Source organism: Lipotes vexillifer, unplaced genomic scaffold, assembly GCF_000442215.2.
Source record: "Lipotes vexillifer unplaced genomic scaffold, Lipotes_vexillifer_v1.1 scaffold150, whole genome shotgun sequence".
In the NCBI taxonomy this organism is placed as follows: domain Eukaryota; kingdom Metazoa; phylum Chordata; class Mammalia; order Artiodactyla; family Lipotidae; genus Lipotes; species Lipotes vexillifer.
In genome coordinates this window covers 3285272-3298102 of record NW_006792921.1, presented here as the reverse complement: position 1 = coordinate 3298102, position 12831 = coordinate 3285272, and the positions used below count along the sequence as shown (strand labels likewise).

Genomic DNA, 12831 nt, shown 5'->3' with positions numbered 1-12831 from the left:
TGAAATAATTGGTGTATCCTGTAGTTCAGCTACCAAGTCTGATATACTAGAATGTTTTTCTTAGAACATCTACCAAAAAGTATGCTGTTTAAGAATCCAACTTAGAGGAATCCATGAGAAGTGTGTCTGTTCCCAGGACTGTTGGGTTTTGCCCTTTTCCCCCTCAACTCACTTCACACTTTTTAAAGTAAACAGTGGATGTGATTCCATAGAAATTGCATCTGTATGTGTGAAGGAATGGACTCTATTTTAGGCAGTAACGGGTTTTTTTGCTCGTTTTTTGTTTTTGTCATTTGAAAACAAGGATTAGTTTTTATTCACTGTCACTATTATGGGCATGCATAAAAAGTGGATCCTACTTGTACTGTAGGAGCTGCTTGCATTTAATTTAAATAATGTGCCGTTGCAATTTTTTTTTTTTAAAGGTAGTGTCTTCCCCAGCAGATGTAGCTGAAAAAGCTGACAGAATTATTACAATGTTGCCCACCAGCATCAATGCAATAGAAGCTTATTCTGGAGCAAATGGAATTCTAAAGTATGTATTTCTCAACTGTAGATATGTTCTTGTTATGATAGTTTATGAATTTCACATTTGTTAGAACTATTGTGAAATTACAATTATGTTTGTTAAACCTTCTTGTACTGTTTTTTTATGTCTTAAAAGTGAATGGTGTGGTTTCTCTCATTGTAAAGGGTTTGTTTTTTCACTGAAGTCAAGTATGGGACTTTTGGGAATAAATTTTTTTTGCTTTCTGTTTCTTCCCTTTAATCTTGCGTTAAACTTACATTGGTAACCTGTTTAAGAGATTTTTAAAGCTTGCATTTTAAACTGTACAAATGTTACAAGCATAATTTTACGGTTTATAGAAATTCAGGAAGAGACTGCTATGAAAAATAAAACGAAGCATTGGAAAGAACACCATTATTTAAAATTTATTATAAAATAAAAAGTTATTGTATGTCCTTTGGGTTAGTACATCTGTAGTAAGAACTTTGAGAGGGTGGAATTAAAGATTAGCAGTAGCTCTTTAAATAATATATAATTTAGGTCAGAGTTTCCTACCCAGTAACTAGCTTCCCTGGCTTTGAGAACCTTTTGGTTACTTGCTACCTATTGCCAAACCCTTGTGGTTATATTAGGATGACAGCGGTTGAATTTAGTTTTCTGGTCTTACTGATTCCTGTTCCTAACTTATTTTGTTGTTGAAGTTCAGCAGAGAGCTAGAGCAAACTGGTAGGCTTTGTAGACACATGAAGGGCTAAAAGAAAGGGTTTAATTTCATGAAGCTGTAATACATGAAATTTGAGGTTTTGGGAAATTGAATTGCTTTGGAAAACTAGCAAACTTAGAAGCAGCAGACACTTGAATATTAGGCAGAAAACTGATAAGGTAAATGTTTAGATTTCAGGGAAAGTTGAAAGATTCTCATTTTGGATGGAGCCCTCAGGCCCACAGTGTGTATGTGGTCCCGAGGTGACCTAGCTGTCTCATTACCTAGTCTGTTCCAATTATGGCCCTGTTTTACCTCTGAAGAAAAAGTTACTAAAAACTTTGTGGAGACAAAATCCTACGTTTATTAATATCCTTTACTCGGAATATGGTGGCCAACAACCAGGGCAGTTTTGTCTAGGGAGTGCTTTGAAAGATTTTGGCTTTTACATTGAAGTGTAATTTGCTTCTCATGGGTAGTTCTTTATTTTCTTTTGGGTCAGGATCATTTCCCCACACCCTGTGCGTGTATAATTTTTGAGACCATTTCCCATTTGCTTAAAGCTTTAAGATCTTAAAAATATTAATATCACAGAAGACTGGTAAACTTAATTCTTATATTTTAGGGTATGTAAAGTGGAATTCCACATACTGAGGTGATCTATAACAGAGTGTGCTATTTCTTTTCTATGGAACATACCCAGCCGTTGCATTTGGACCAGATCAATTCATATGTCTAAAATTGTTGTTTAAAGCATTTTGTGTGCTATTTTTTTCTGTAGAAAAAAATTTCTTTTTTATAGTTTTTAGCAATGATTTTCTATTTCCCCTTCAATATTTTTATTTATTCAGTTCTAACTTTCCAATCATGGTTATGATTAAATGTCCTCTGGGTTAGTTTGTCTGTAGTAAGAATTTTGGGACGTTAGAATTCAAGGTTAGCCATAGCCCTTTAAATAAATTGTAATTTAGGTCGGTTTCCAAGCCAGTGAAGATAGGCATAGATTATAGACTGTAAGGGAACTATATAGGTATATAGTCTAGTGCAAACAGAACTGTTTTACTTTAAGAATGCCATTTAAATATTGATGTAAAATATGATATATGAAAAGACTGCTTCCCCCTTTTACCAATGTTTGTATATAAATTTACTGTAAAGAACAAAAAGTCTCTGTGAAATTTATAGGTCCATTCCTGTATTTTCCTTTCTGCCTGTTTGATGTTTTATTTTGTGTTTCCAAAGTTGCAGTTATTAAAGAATATGCCATCCTAAAGCAAATGGCTAAATTTTAACTGCTTATGTTTATTCTACCTAGTGGAAATGAAAATGGATATGTGAAATTTGCAATATGGCTTGTTAAAGACAAATAAATTACTTTTTAAAGAGACCCAGCTACTTTACAAACAAAAATTTAAATCCTACTAAATAGCCCTTTTAAAGTTGATAGGTGTTTTAAATTGCTTACATCTTAGCTTACCTATATTATTATGGTTAGTATTTCACCTGAAACCAGAATTTATACCATATAGATTATTAGATTATTTTGGTTTCTTTGAAATAGTTCGAGTTTACTTTGAACTATAATTGATCTGAAAATGAATTTGAGATTTTGAACCAGTTCTAATAATGTTTTTAATATTAAACCGAAGACCTCCTTGATATCTGGTGAATTTTAGCAGTTTCTGATATAGGTAGTTGCATGAAATGCTTATTCAGAGTTGTAAACTGTATTTTCTAAATTATAAAACTATAGTTTTTTAAAACTGTATTTCTGTTCATTTACTTAGAAAAGTGAAGAAAGGCTCACTATTAATAGATTCCAGTACTATTGATCCTATGGTTTCAAAAGAATTGGCCAAAGAAGTTGAGAAAATGGGAGCAGTTTTCATGGATGCCCCTGTTTCTGGTGGTAAGTGGTAGCTAAAATATATGCACATCTATTCTGTTTGTCATAAGTAACAGTTATGATTTTGTGCTACCCAAGATATATCCAGTTATTTTTAGAGCTATTGCAGATTCTCAATTTCCGCATTAAAAATAAAAACAAAGCAAAACTGACTTATGTTATTTAGTACTCTTAAAATACAATGCTTTTTCTAAATTCAGATAATAGGATATTACAACTTTGAAGAGCTATGAATTTTTGGTCCAAATTACTGTGGGTAGGGATAGATCGATTCCTAAAAAATTTTAACTTTTCAGAACAGATTCAAGAAATAATTAGCCTGAATAATCTTGTAACTATTAAAGAAACTGAAGAAGTGGCAAAAAAGAAAAAATAATTTCATAAGGGAAACATTAGGCCCAGGTGATTTTACAGGTGAGTGTTACCAGAATTTCAAGGAGCAGATCGTCTCAATTTTTTTTTTAAATTTATTTATTTAATTTATTTATTTTTGACTGTGTGGGGTCTTCGTTGCTGCGTGCGGGCTTTCTCTAGTTGTGGTGAGCGGGGACTACTCTTTGTTGCAGTGCGTGGGCTTCTCATTGCAGTGGCTTCTCTTGTTGCGGAGCACTGGCTCTAGGCACGTGGGCTTCAGTAGTTGTAGCATGCAGGTTCAGTAGTTGTGGCTCACGGGCTCTAGAGCACAGACAGCCTCAGTAGGTGTGGCGAATGGACTTAGTTGCTCCACGGCATGTGGGATCTCCCCGGACCAGGGCTCGAATCCCATCTCAATTTTATACAAACTTTTCCAGACAATACAAAAAGAGGAAATGCTTCCCCAACTCATTCTGTAAGATGTGTATAACTCTGATAATTAAACTAGACGGAAACATTATGAGAGAGAAAAACTGTAGGTCTACATCAGTCATGAATATAGAAGTGAAAACTTTATAAAGTATATTAGCAAACTAAATCCAACCGCATATGAAAGAGGCCAAACACTACAACCAAGTTTGGTTTATCTCACGTATGTACAGATGGCTTAATATTAGAAGGTCTATAAATAAATAAATTTCACAACATTGACATACTTAGAAATCATCATCATGTCAATCAGAGGACAAGGAGACCCACTAATAAAATTCTAAAAGCTTAATAGTATATAAAATACTAATAGCAGGATCGAATATAATATATATGCACATATACACATGTGTATTTGCATACATATACACATACATACATATGTAATTATAGCAATATAGCAGTAGACAATGGAGTAGTAATTTTATTCCTATTATATTAAACTCGATTGTTGGCTTTGGGATTAAAAAATAATAAAATAGGGCTTCCCTGGTGGTGCAGTGGTTGAGAGTCCGCCTGCCGGCAGGGGACATGGGTTCATGCCCTGGTCCAGGAGGGTCCCACATGCCGTGGAGCGGCTGGGCCCATGAGCCATGACCGCTGAGCCTGCGCGTCCGGAGCCTGTGCTCCACCACGGGAGAGGCCACAGCAGTAAAACAAAAAAAAAAAAAAAAAAAAAAAAAAATATATATATATATATATATATATATATATATATATATATATATAAAATGATTTAAATCAGTTTATTTTTTTCTTAAAGAACCTAATGATCTTGTAAAGGTATCTTATATCCCAAACCACTTTTGAGTATAGGTGGAGGTATAAATAATTTTTAGCCCCTATAATTGTTATATTGACTCGGTTAAGTAGGATTTGGGGTGTAAAGATTTATAATGTGGTATAGATCTTTGATCATAAAATACTAATAAGCAGTTTTAAGCTTGGTGTTGGTATTTTTTTTGTAGAATGGATTTAATAAACTGAACAATTCTTCTTTGAGTGGTTCTGTGATTTAATTAAAAAATTGATACATGGTACGTATGATCTTGCTGTTGGTTGATCTTTTGCTTCAAGAGTATAGCCTGAAATTATCATTTGATAAATGAAGAATACCAACTTGATTTTTTAAGTGTTATTTTAAGTTTTAAAAATAATATAGTCTTCTTTGGGATAAAACTTTGAAATTACTCCTTGTTCTTATCAAGCTGTTTTTAAACCCACTTTTGTAGTTTAAGAATGCAAAAATGTTAATTTGTAATAGTGAATACACTTGAATCTGTGCTATATTATAGACTGGAAGCTTTGTGTAGAGATGGTTTGTGATAATTGATTGGTTGACACGATCATTATGAGATTAGCCAGTATATAATAGAAGCTTATGTTTGTCTTCTCATAGTTATTATCTTTACATTTTTAAAATGATGGATTAAAAATGTCTCCACTTTCTCAGTTAAAGTAAAATAGAGGAAACTTTCTGTAAGTTAGAGTTGGCTGGTTTAAAAATCATTATATTTTAACTAAATAAAATTAAGGAAAAGGGACCTGGAGAAAGCATAGATACCCAAGTTAGATACCCAAGATGGGACCACAATTTTATAGAGGTTCTATATTTGTCAGTCTTAAACATGGATTATTTGAGGTAATCTGAGTAAAACCTTAAAAAATTTCTCCCATGTTTGTCCCTTTTCCCTCACCCCTCGTTTGTTCCTTATCTTAGACTTAAAAAAAAAATGCATTTTTGTGTATTTATATAGAGCTATTACCTACAAATACAATAGTATTCTAAAAATTAAAATAGGAACATATTATACTCCTTATTCTGTGGTTAGCATTTTAAGGAGAGGCTTTTTTTTAACCTAGATGAATTTGAAGTTGTATAGATTTTTGAGTTAGTGATTCATTTCTTTAGTCCAGCCCCTTCCTCTGCTTTCTACTAACTTTTATTCTGGGGAATGCAATGAAAAGAATCTTTACTGTATCATTTTACTAGCCCATGGAGTAATATATTGAAGGTTTTCCTCAGGTTTCATTATTGCAGCTTTTTATACATCATCCTTATTACAAATAATATAGTTTTGTTTAAATTCCATGTGACTTTTTAAAAAAATCAAAAGCAAGTGATGCTTAAACTGCTATAATTATCATCCTGAAACCAATGTGATAACTTTTATACTTGTACAGTTAACACTTTGTAGCACAGATATTACTGTATAAAGTACTTTGGCATGCCTCAGCCGATGTGGTGCTTCCTTCTGAGGCTGTCAGACTGTACATGCTTTGATCAAAGCCCACATTACATTATATTTATAGGCATTGATTCCCTTCCTCCTGGAGAATTTAAGCTTTTTGAGTGCAGGGAGTAACGCTTCTGTGTTTTTCAATTTTTGTTAAATATTGAATTTATATACAAAGTATTTATGCAATTACAAAGGTACCAAGTGTAAGTGCGCACCCGGCCCCTGTGTACTCTCCTCCCAGTTTGAGAAATAGAGCCTTACTGGTTGCCCTGTGTGTTTCTTCTACTCCATTAATACTTAATTTGACTTTTATCTTATATTCACCTCTATGGATATTCAAAGAGAGAGAGTAACACCAGATCCGATTTATACAGCTGATTCTTGGGCTAGAGAAGGATTTTTAGTTCTAGAAATGGAAAATTTATGTTGAAGATCAACTAGAAATCTTATAGATGATTCCTGATTATATCCGAGGGGGAACCAGTGGAATTTGGAATTAGATTTGATGGTTCTTTAGTAAATATTCTTTAAGCAAGGAAGAAAGGAAATTGGTTAGTTCCTGTAATTCTCCTACCACCTTTAGTTTCATTTTCTGCTGTACTTCTGTTAATGAGTTAAAAGAAGTTTACTTGGATATTAGGGAGAGCCTGGAACTTTAAAAGTAACTCTAAAAATGAAGGTCTTCAGTTTTTCTTTAATGAAATGTCTTATACTTAAATTATTGTATTTATATAATTCTTACAAGATTATATGCTGTTTTCTATTATACATTCTAATCCTATTATGCTGAGAGCACCTTGATTGCTGATTTCATATAATAAACATTTATTGAGTACTTATATACTAGGTATGTTCTAGGTACTAGAGTTAGAGCTTTAAAGATGGTCAACATCTTTTGCCTCATGGAGCTTATGATTTGGTAGGAATAGAGAGAATAAACAAGTAAACAAGAATAATTTCAATGATAAGTACTATGAAGGAAAAAAACACAGAGTAAACAGTTAAGGAGACAGAGACTATGGGGAGGGCCCTTTTACATCGAGTGGACAGGATGCCTTCTCTGGGGAAGTGACATTTACGCAGAGATCTGAATGTGCAGGTCAAGGGAAAGCGTGTTCTCAGTAGAGGGAGGTGTTCTGTGAGGGCTCTGAGGCATGAACAGGCTTGGTATGTTTGTGGAACATTTTTCTTTGTATCCCTAGGATTTAGCAGGTAGTTTCACTCATAGTTAGTTAAACTGAATGATCTTTACACTGACTCCCCATATGTCTAATACCGTGCCTTTGTTTAACCGTTTGTGGTCAAACTAAAGCTAACCAGGCTCTCTAGTAGCCCATGACACTGGCCTCATAAGTATGATGCCCTAATCTGTTTATCTGTCTTGTGTAAATCACATCTTTATGAAAGTTGTAATCCTTTAATGTGAAATGTTGTTTAGTCACACCAATTTGGACACGTGCATTTTTTTTTAGTATGGAATGGGTCTGCTACCACAGTGTTAGTTCCAATTTGATTAGCTCTCTTGTATAATGAATGCTAGACATAAAGCAAATTAAAAACTATTGTTTGGGACTAATGACTAAATACTGTTCAGTCTGCTCCAAGGGCATAACTACAGCACTTAACTGTGCTTGAATAATTGAAGAATAAGCTCACTGATTGCCTAGTATGTCTGTAGGTTTGCATAGAAACCTTGAGTTGAAGAGACTCTGAAGTGGTCCTTGTAGTTAGCCCAAGGCTTTCTGTGCTGGCAAGCCTCATAGATTTGCTAAAATATTGCTCCGGTTAGGGATTAATGTCAAAATTAAATAATTGGACTTGGTGTGTATGTGTTTGTATAACAGTTCCCTACCAGGAAACCAGATTTAATACTCTACTTACTTGGCTGGGTTAAGTTTTAGTAATTTGTTTGAGATATTCTTAGAATATGGAATAGTAAGCACAAAACCTATTAAGGACTTTCTCTTAGAGAGCTGGACTTGCTTGCTAAATTCTTCAATGAAAGTCTCACAGAGACTCCATTATTGTTTTTAAAATCAAGTGTGCAAGTCTTGGCCTTGAACTGGAACTGCTCACTGAACTGGATACCTACTGTTTTTCCACTTGACCTGTACCTAATTTATGGTAAAGGGAGCACGAAAACAAAAATTATTTATATTTTGGCACCTAACACCATTATGGTTAAAGGTCTATTGGCATTTCCATTAAAACATTTTCTTAGAGAGGTTTATAACTTGGCAATTTTACTTGGCTTTGGGCTGAAACATCGCTATTTCTGTCCAAAAGCAGATTCTTTTATCAAATTTCATATAACTGAATTTGCCATAGTTTAGAATGTATGGAGGGGAACGGGCTATCACAATAGGTCTTTGATGCTCTCACAAGCTGTTTGATTACACAGTAGTATTGTGTGCAGTATTTATTCTTAGATTTTAGTCTTAACGTCAGTAACATTTTTTTAAATGTTTTGAAATAAGTTGATTTAACATGATTAAGATAATTCACTTTCATGGGTTCTTCCCTTTAAAGAATTGTACTACTATGATGATTTTTAGTTCTTTTAAAATGATCGATTCTATTATTTATTATAAAATTTAAAAGTACTTTGTGGCATTGACTTCTGTCTCAGAGACTTGGATTATTCTATCTTGAAAAATATTAAAGTGAGCTTCTGCTTGGTTTGATTTGTGGTATTTAAAGCGTTAGTAGCTCAAGTAATTAAAATTTTCTTTAACTTCATTTAATGGACAAGTCCATTTCCTCAGAAATGACATAAGATTCATCAGTACCAGTACACCCAGAAATGGGTTAATTATGATATCCACTTACATTTAACCATAATTTTACTTATCACCCTGATCCATTAAGTATCCTTTCTGTCTCTGGAGAATACATTTTGCCTGGGATTTTCTCCAGTTTGCACAAAGTTATTTACCAAACAGAAATGTTTGGTAAATAAATTCCAAGGATTTCTTTGAAATTAGTCCCAAAGAAGAGGTGCCCGTAAAAACCTCTTTTTACATTCTTTGGCATGCCTGAGACTCCCTTACAACAGTTGTCAGGGACAAGAGTCCCTGTATAAGGTGTTAATGAGTTCTTAGCATGTTTAGAGAAGACTGCTGACTCACTGCCCAAGATAACATGGTTGAGGCAGCTTTAATAATTTGTCTCCTCAGAAAATAGTAGAAGAGTGGGCTAGAGAAGGCAAAGTGATCACTTCACTCAGTGTTCGTATTATTGCTATCAGTTATTGTTAGTAATAATTATTATTGCTAACAAGAACCTAGTTTATTTCTAAGAATTTACTCTCTTGCAGTTTGCGACTCCCTCATCTCCAAATCTGCAGGCCAGATTTTAACTGCATTGCAATTTCCAGTCAAGTAACCATTACCAGAGTTGCTCTTGCAAGGCTCTGTCCTGTGGTAGAGGGTTCTCCTCACGTGGGTCTGTTGGAAAGTGCGTGGATAAGGCAGGGGTCCTGCCTCAAGTAATCCCAGGGTATTTTTAATGTCCTTCAATTGCCATTCAGGATGTAAGTCAGACCAGACACAACTGGGTCTGGTCACGTAGTTCAGGACTGCCTAGCAGTGTTTATATAAAGGTGAAATAGATTTAGTAAATAAACCTTCTAAAGCTATTAATTGTATATAATTTATTTTTCATTAACATCTATTGATTCCTAAGCAGTGTGAAATTAGTTCCAGTATCCCTTATGTCTTTATTGTGTTTTGTTTGTGATCCCTGGATAGCTATTGGGGGTGAAGTGGGAGGATGCAGTGGAATTAAGAATTTGACAAGGGCCTTGTCATCACAATCAAACCATTATCAGACTTACTTGCAGTGTTTTAGATGTCTGATTTTCTTAAAGAAAGTTTGATAATGTTAGCAGTTGAAAAGTATGTTAAGTTGAGGTTAGGTCCTTCTCTGTATATATTTGCCATACAATTCTGTTTTACTTGGGGTGTTTTAATTGTGAAAAATTTAAGTAAACGTGTACACTTCATAGTAGCCGTCCTCCCCACGTGGCCAGTGAAGGTATGATAGCCGACTCGCCATCTCCCTTCTGCCTTAAGTAATTTAACTTGACCTGAAGGTAGAGGGTTTTTGTTATTGTTTTGTATTTAGCTGAGATTACCTCCAGCGATGGAGAAATGTGGACTCTTTTAGAAGAGTATTAAGAATTTTAAGATTTGTACCTGACATCTTTTTTTATTGAGTTATTGACTATTAGTTGTGGTCATCAGAATGTTTGTCCACTGCAATCTCTAAGATAACATTGTTCGTAAGGAGTTTTTTTAAAGTGAAATATGAGGCCAGGCATACAAGTGATTTTATCATGAATTATATTTCATTTCCACTAAGTCTTACGTGTGAGGGTAATACTTGGTCTCAAGTAGCCAACATTGTTAATGTACTATGTACATATATTAAAGAGTAGAAAAATAGTCTTGGCAGACACTGAAATAGTTAATTTGCTTTTCCAGCCTAGATAGATTTATAAAACTTTCTGAAAATTAAGAAGTGGGAAAGAATTTTTCTTTGCATTAATGCCACATTAACCCTTTACCTTAGGCTATAAAAATTTTCTTGCAGCATTTTTTCATTAGATAAGCAGCTAGCAGAAGGATAGGTGATTTATTGTAATTGTCAAATATCTGCAAACACTCAGATAGCTGAAAGAATTATTTTGACATAAAATCCTGAGTAGAGATGAGATTTTTCTCTAAAAGTAAATGATAATTTTGAGAAAGGAATAGGAGCAACAGTATAGTTCTGACTCTGAGATCTATAATCTTTAGTAGCAAACTTTTAAAAACAGCATTTAGAAATATTTGATGGTATCTCATGGGCTTTAATTGGGCTGTACTTTTATATTCTTATTAGTACTCATATAAAATCAACAGCTTTTCATGACTGAGCATTTACATCTTAAATCTTACACACTGCTCTGTTAGGAAACACACCCAGCAACACTGGGTATTTTGAACTTAATAGGAATGGTCTATATTTTATGCAGAAAAGTCGCTTTATATAATATTCAAGGGCTGGTGGACAAGGGTGAGAGTGGCGGTAGAGGGAGGCAGGGTGGGCGCCTGTCGGGGAGTGAGAGAGCCATTACACTGTCCTCCATTTTAGCTGGTAGTTTGGATTAAAACTGCAGAATTAAATTTTTTGGAATTGTTACTACCCCAAGTGGGAATATAAACTATATTGAACAAAATTTATTTAGCCTGTTAAAATGTCAACCTAAAACTCTAGTTCATTAGTTTACATGATGACATCACTTCTAGTTGAGACTCAAACTTCTACTGAGTAAGCCGAGCTCTATCAGGTGAGCTGACTGCTACCCATATGGGGCTTTAAGATAATGATGAGTTTAAATTTCCTCTTAGAGCTAAGTGAGAATAAAACTGGAGGCAGTAAATACTCTGGGCCAAAGCCATTAAATGAAAAAGCTGGGAATTCTCCAGCTCTTGACTTAAATTGTTTGTTTATCAGCTGGCGCCTAGTCTGGAGTCAAGAGCTGGAGATTTCTATCTGTGACAGAACTTTGAAACTCTTGCAGGACACTTTCATTTCAACTTAAGGTAACTTGAGTTTATAGCTTTGGCTTTAAAGATTACTAATGATTTACTCATTTCCTTACCATTTAACCAGAGTGGACTTTTTCCCAGGAAGGGATCTGTGTTTATTTAGGGCCTTTGTCTGCGGAGGGATTAAAAGGCAGCCCACCAGCATTGTGAACTTGGTGGTAATAAAAGGTCACCAAAACACACCATAAAAACGTTCTTACCATGGAATTAATTATACAGTGTAACTTTACAAAGCAGTTTGGTTACTCCGTCCCTATACCCCCAATTCTAAAGAATTTCACCTTTTAAAAATTAAAGCTTTCGTACAATTTAGGTTTTTGAAAAAAATGTTTTGCTTCCTTTATGATATTTAAACACTAAGGAAATTGTCGCATGCAGTTAATTGCTTAAACTTTTTAAAATAAAAATTAGCTGTTATTGTTAAACTACGGGATGAATAACTTGTTTAGGAGGAAGGCAGAGTAGTCAAAAGGGGTGGTTGGTGTTTCATAGAACAGCTCAGTTTCTAAAAACCTAAGCCTTGTTAAAAAAAATTTTTTCTGTGCCACCAGGTGGCATTGCATCCAAACCTGCTTGTGATAAAGGGAGGATTTTAAAATACATTCTTTTTTGTTCAGGAGAGGTCATAATACTTTTTCTAGATTTTGCTTTTGAAGTTAGCTTAAAAATGCATCTAATATCAAGGTTGATTAAATGTCTCTCTCCAAAGAACTGAAAAAGATTTCTGAACTCTGCAAGTGTTTGCTTTTAGGTGGTTAATACTGAAATGAAAGTAAATTAAAATGTTGAAACATTTGCAGAGGATTGCCTTTTTTTTTTTAATAAAATGAACATTTAACAGTTGGTTATTTTTTTGGTTTTGTTTTACTTGTCTAAACACTCGAGAGAGGATCCTGCCTATAAAACCCTCACAAATGTTGCAGAAACCCCCCAGTGCAGCAAATCACTGCCCTACTCCCCTCGACACCCGCCCCAGCCCTTATAAAAAAAAAAGTGTCAGCAGGTTTCACTGTATGGGAATTTTTAAAAAGAGGGAA

At 34.3% G+C, this 12831-nt stretch overlaps 1 protein-coding gene across 1 annotated transcript in view; it reads left to right on the top strand.

Annotated features, from left to right (window-relative positions):
• Window positions 1–12831, top strand: part of HIBADH (3-hydroxyisobutyrate dehydrogenase) — a 108946-nt gene that overhangs the window by 20004 nt on the left and 76111 nt on the right. The window contains exons 3-4 of the mRNA XM_007466086.1: window positions 426–535; window positions 2999–3120. Coding sequence (XP_007466148.1) covers window positions 426–535; window positions 2999–3120 — 232 coding nt within the window. The remainder of the gene's footprint in view (window positions 1–425; window positions 536–2998; window positions 3121–12831) is intronic.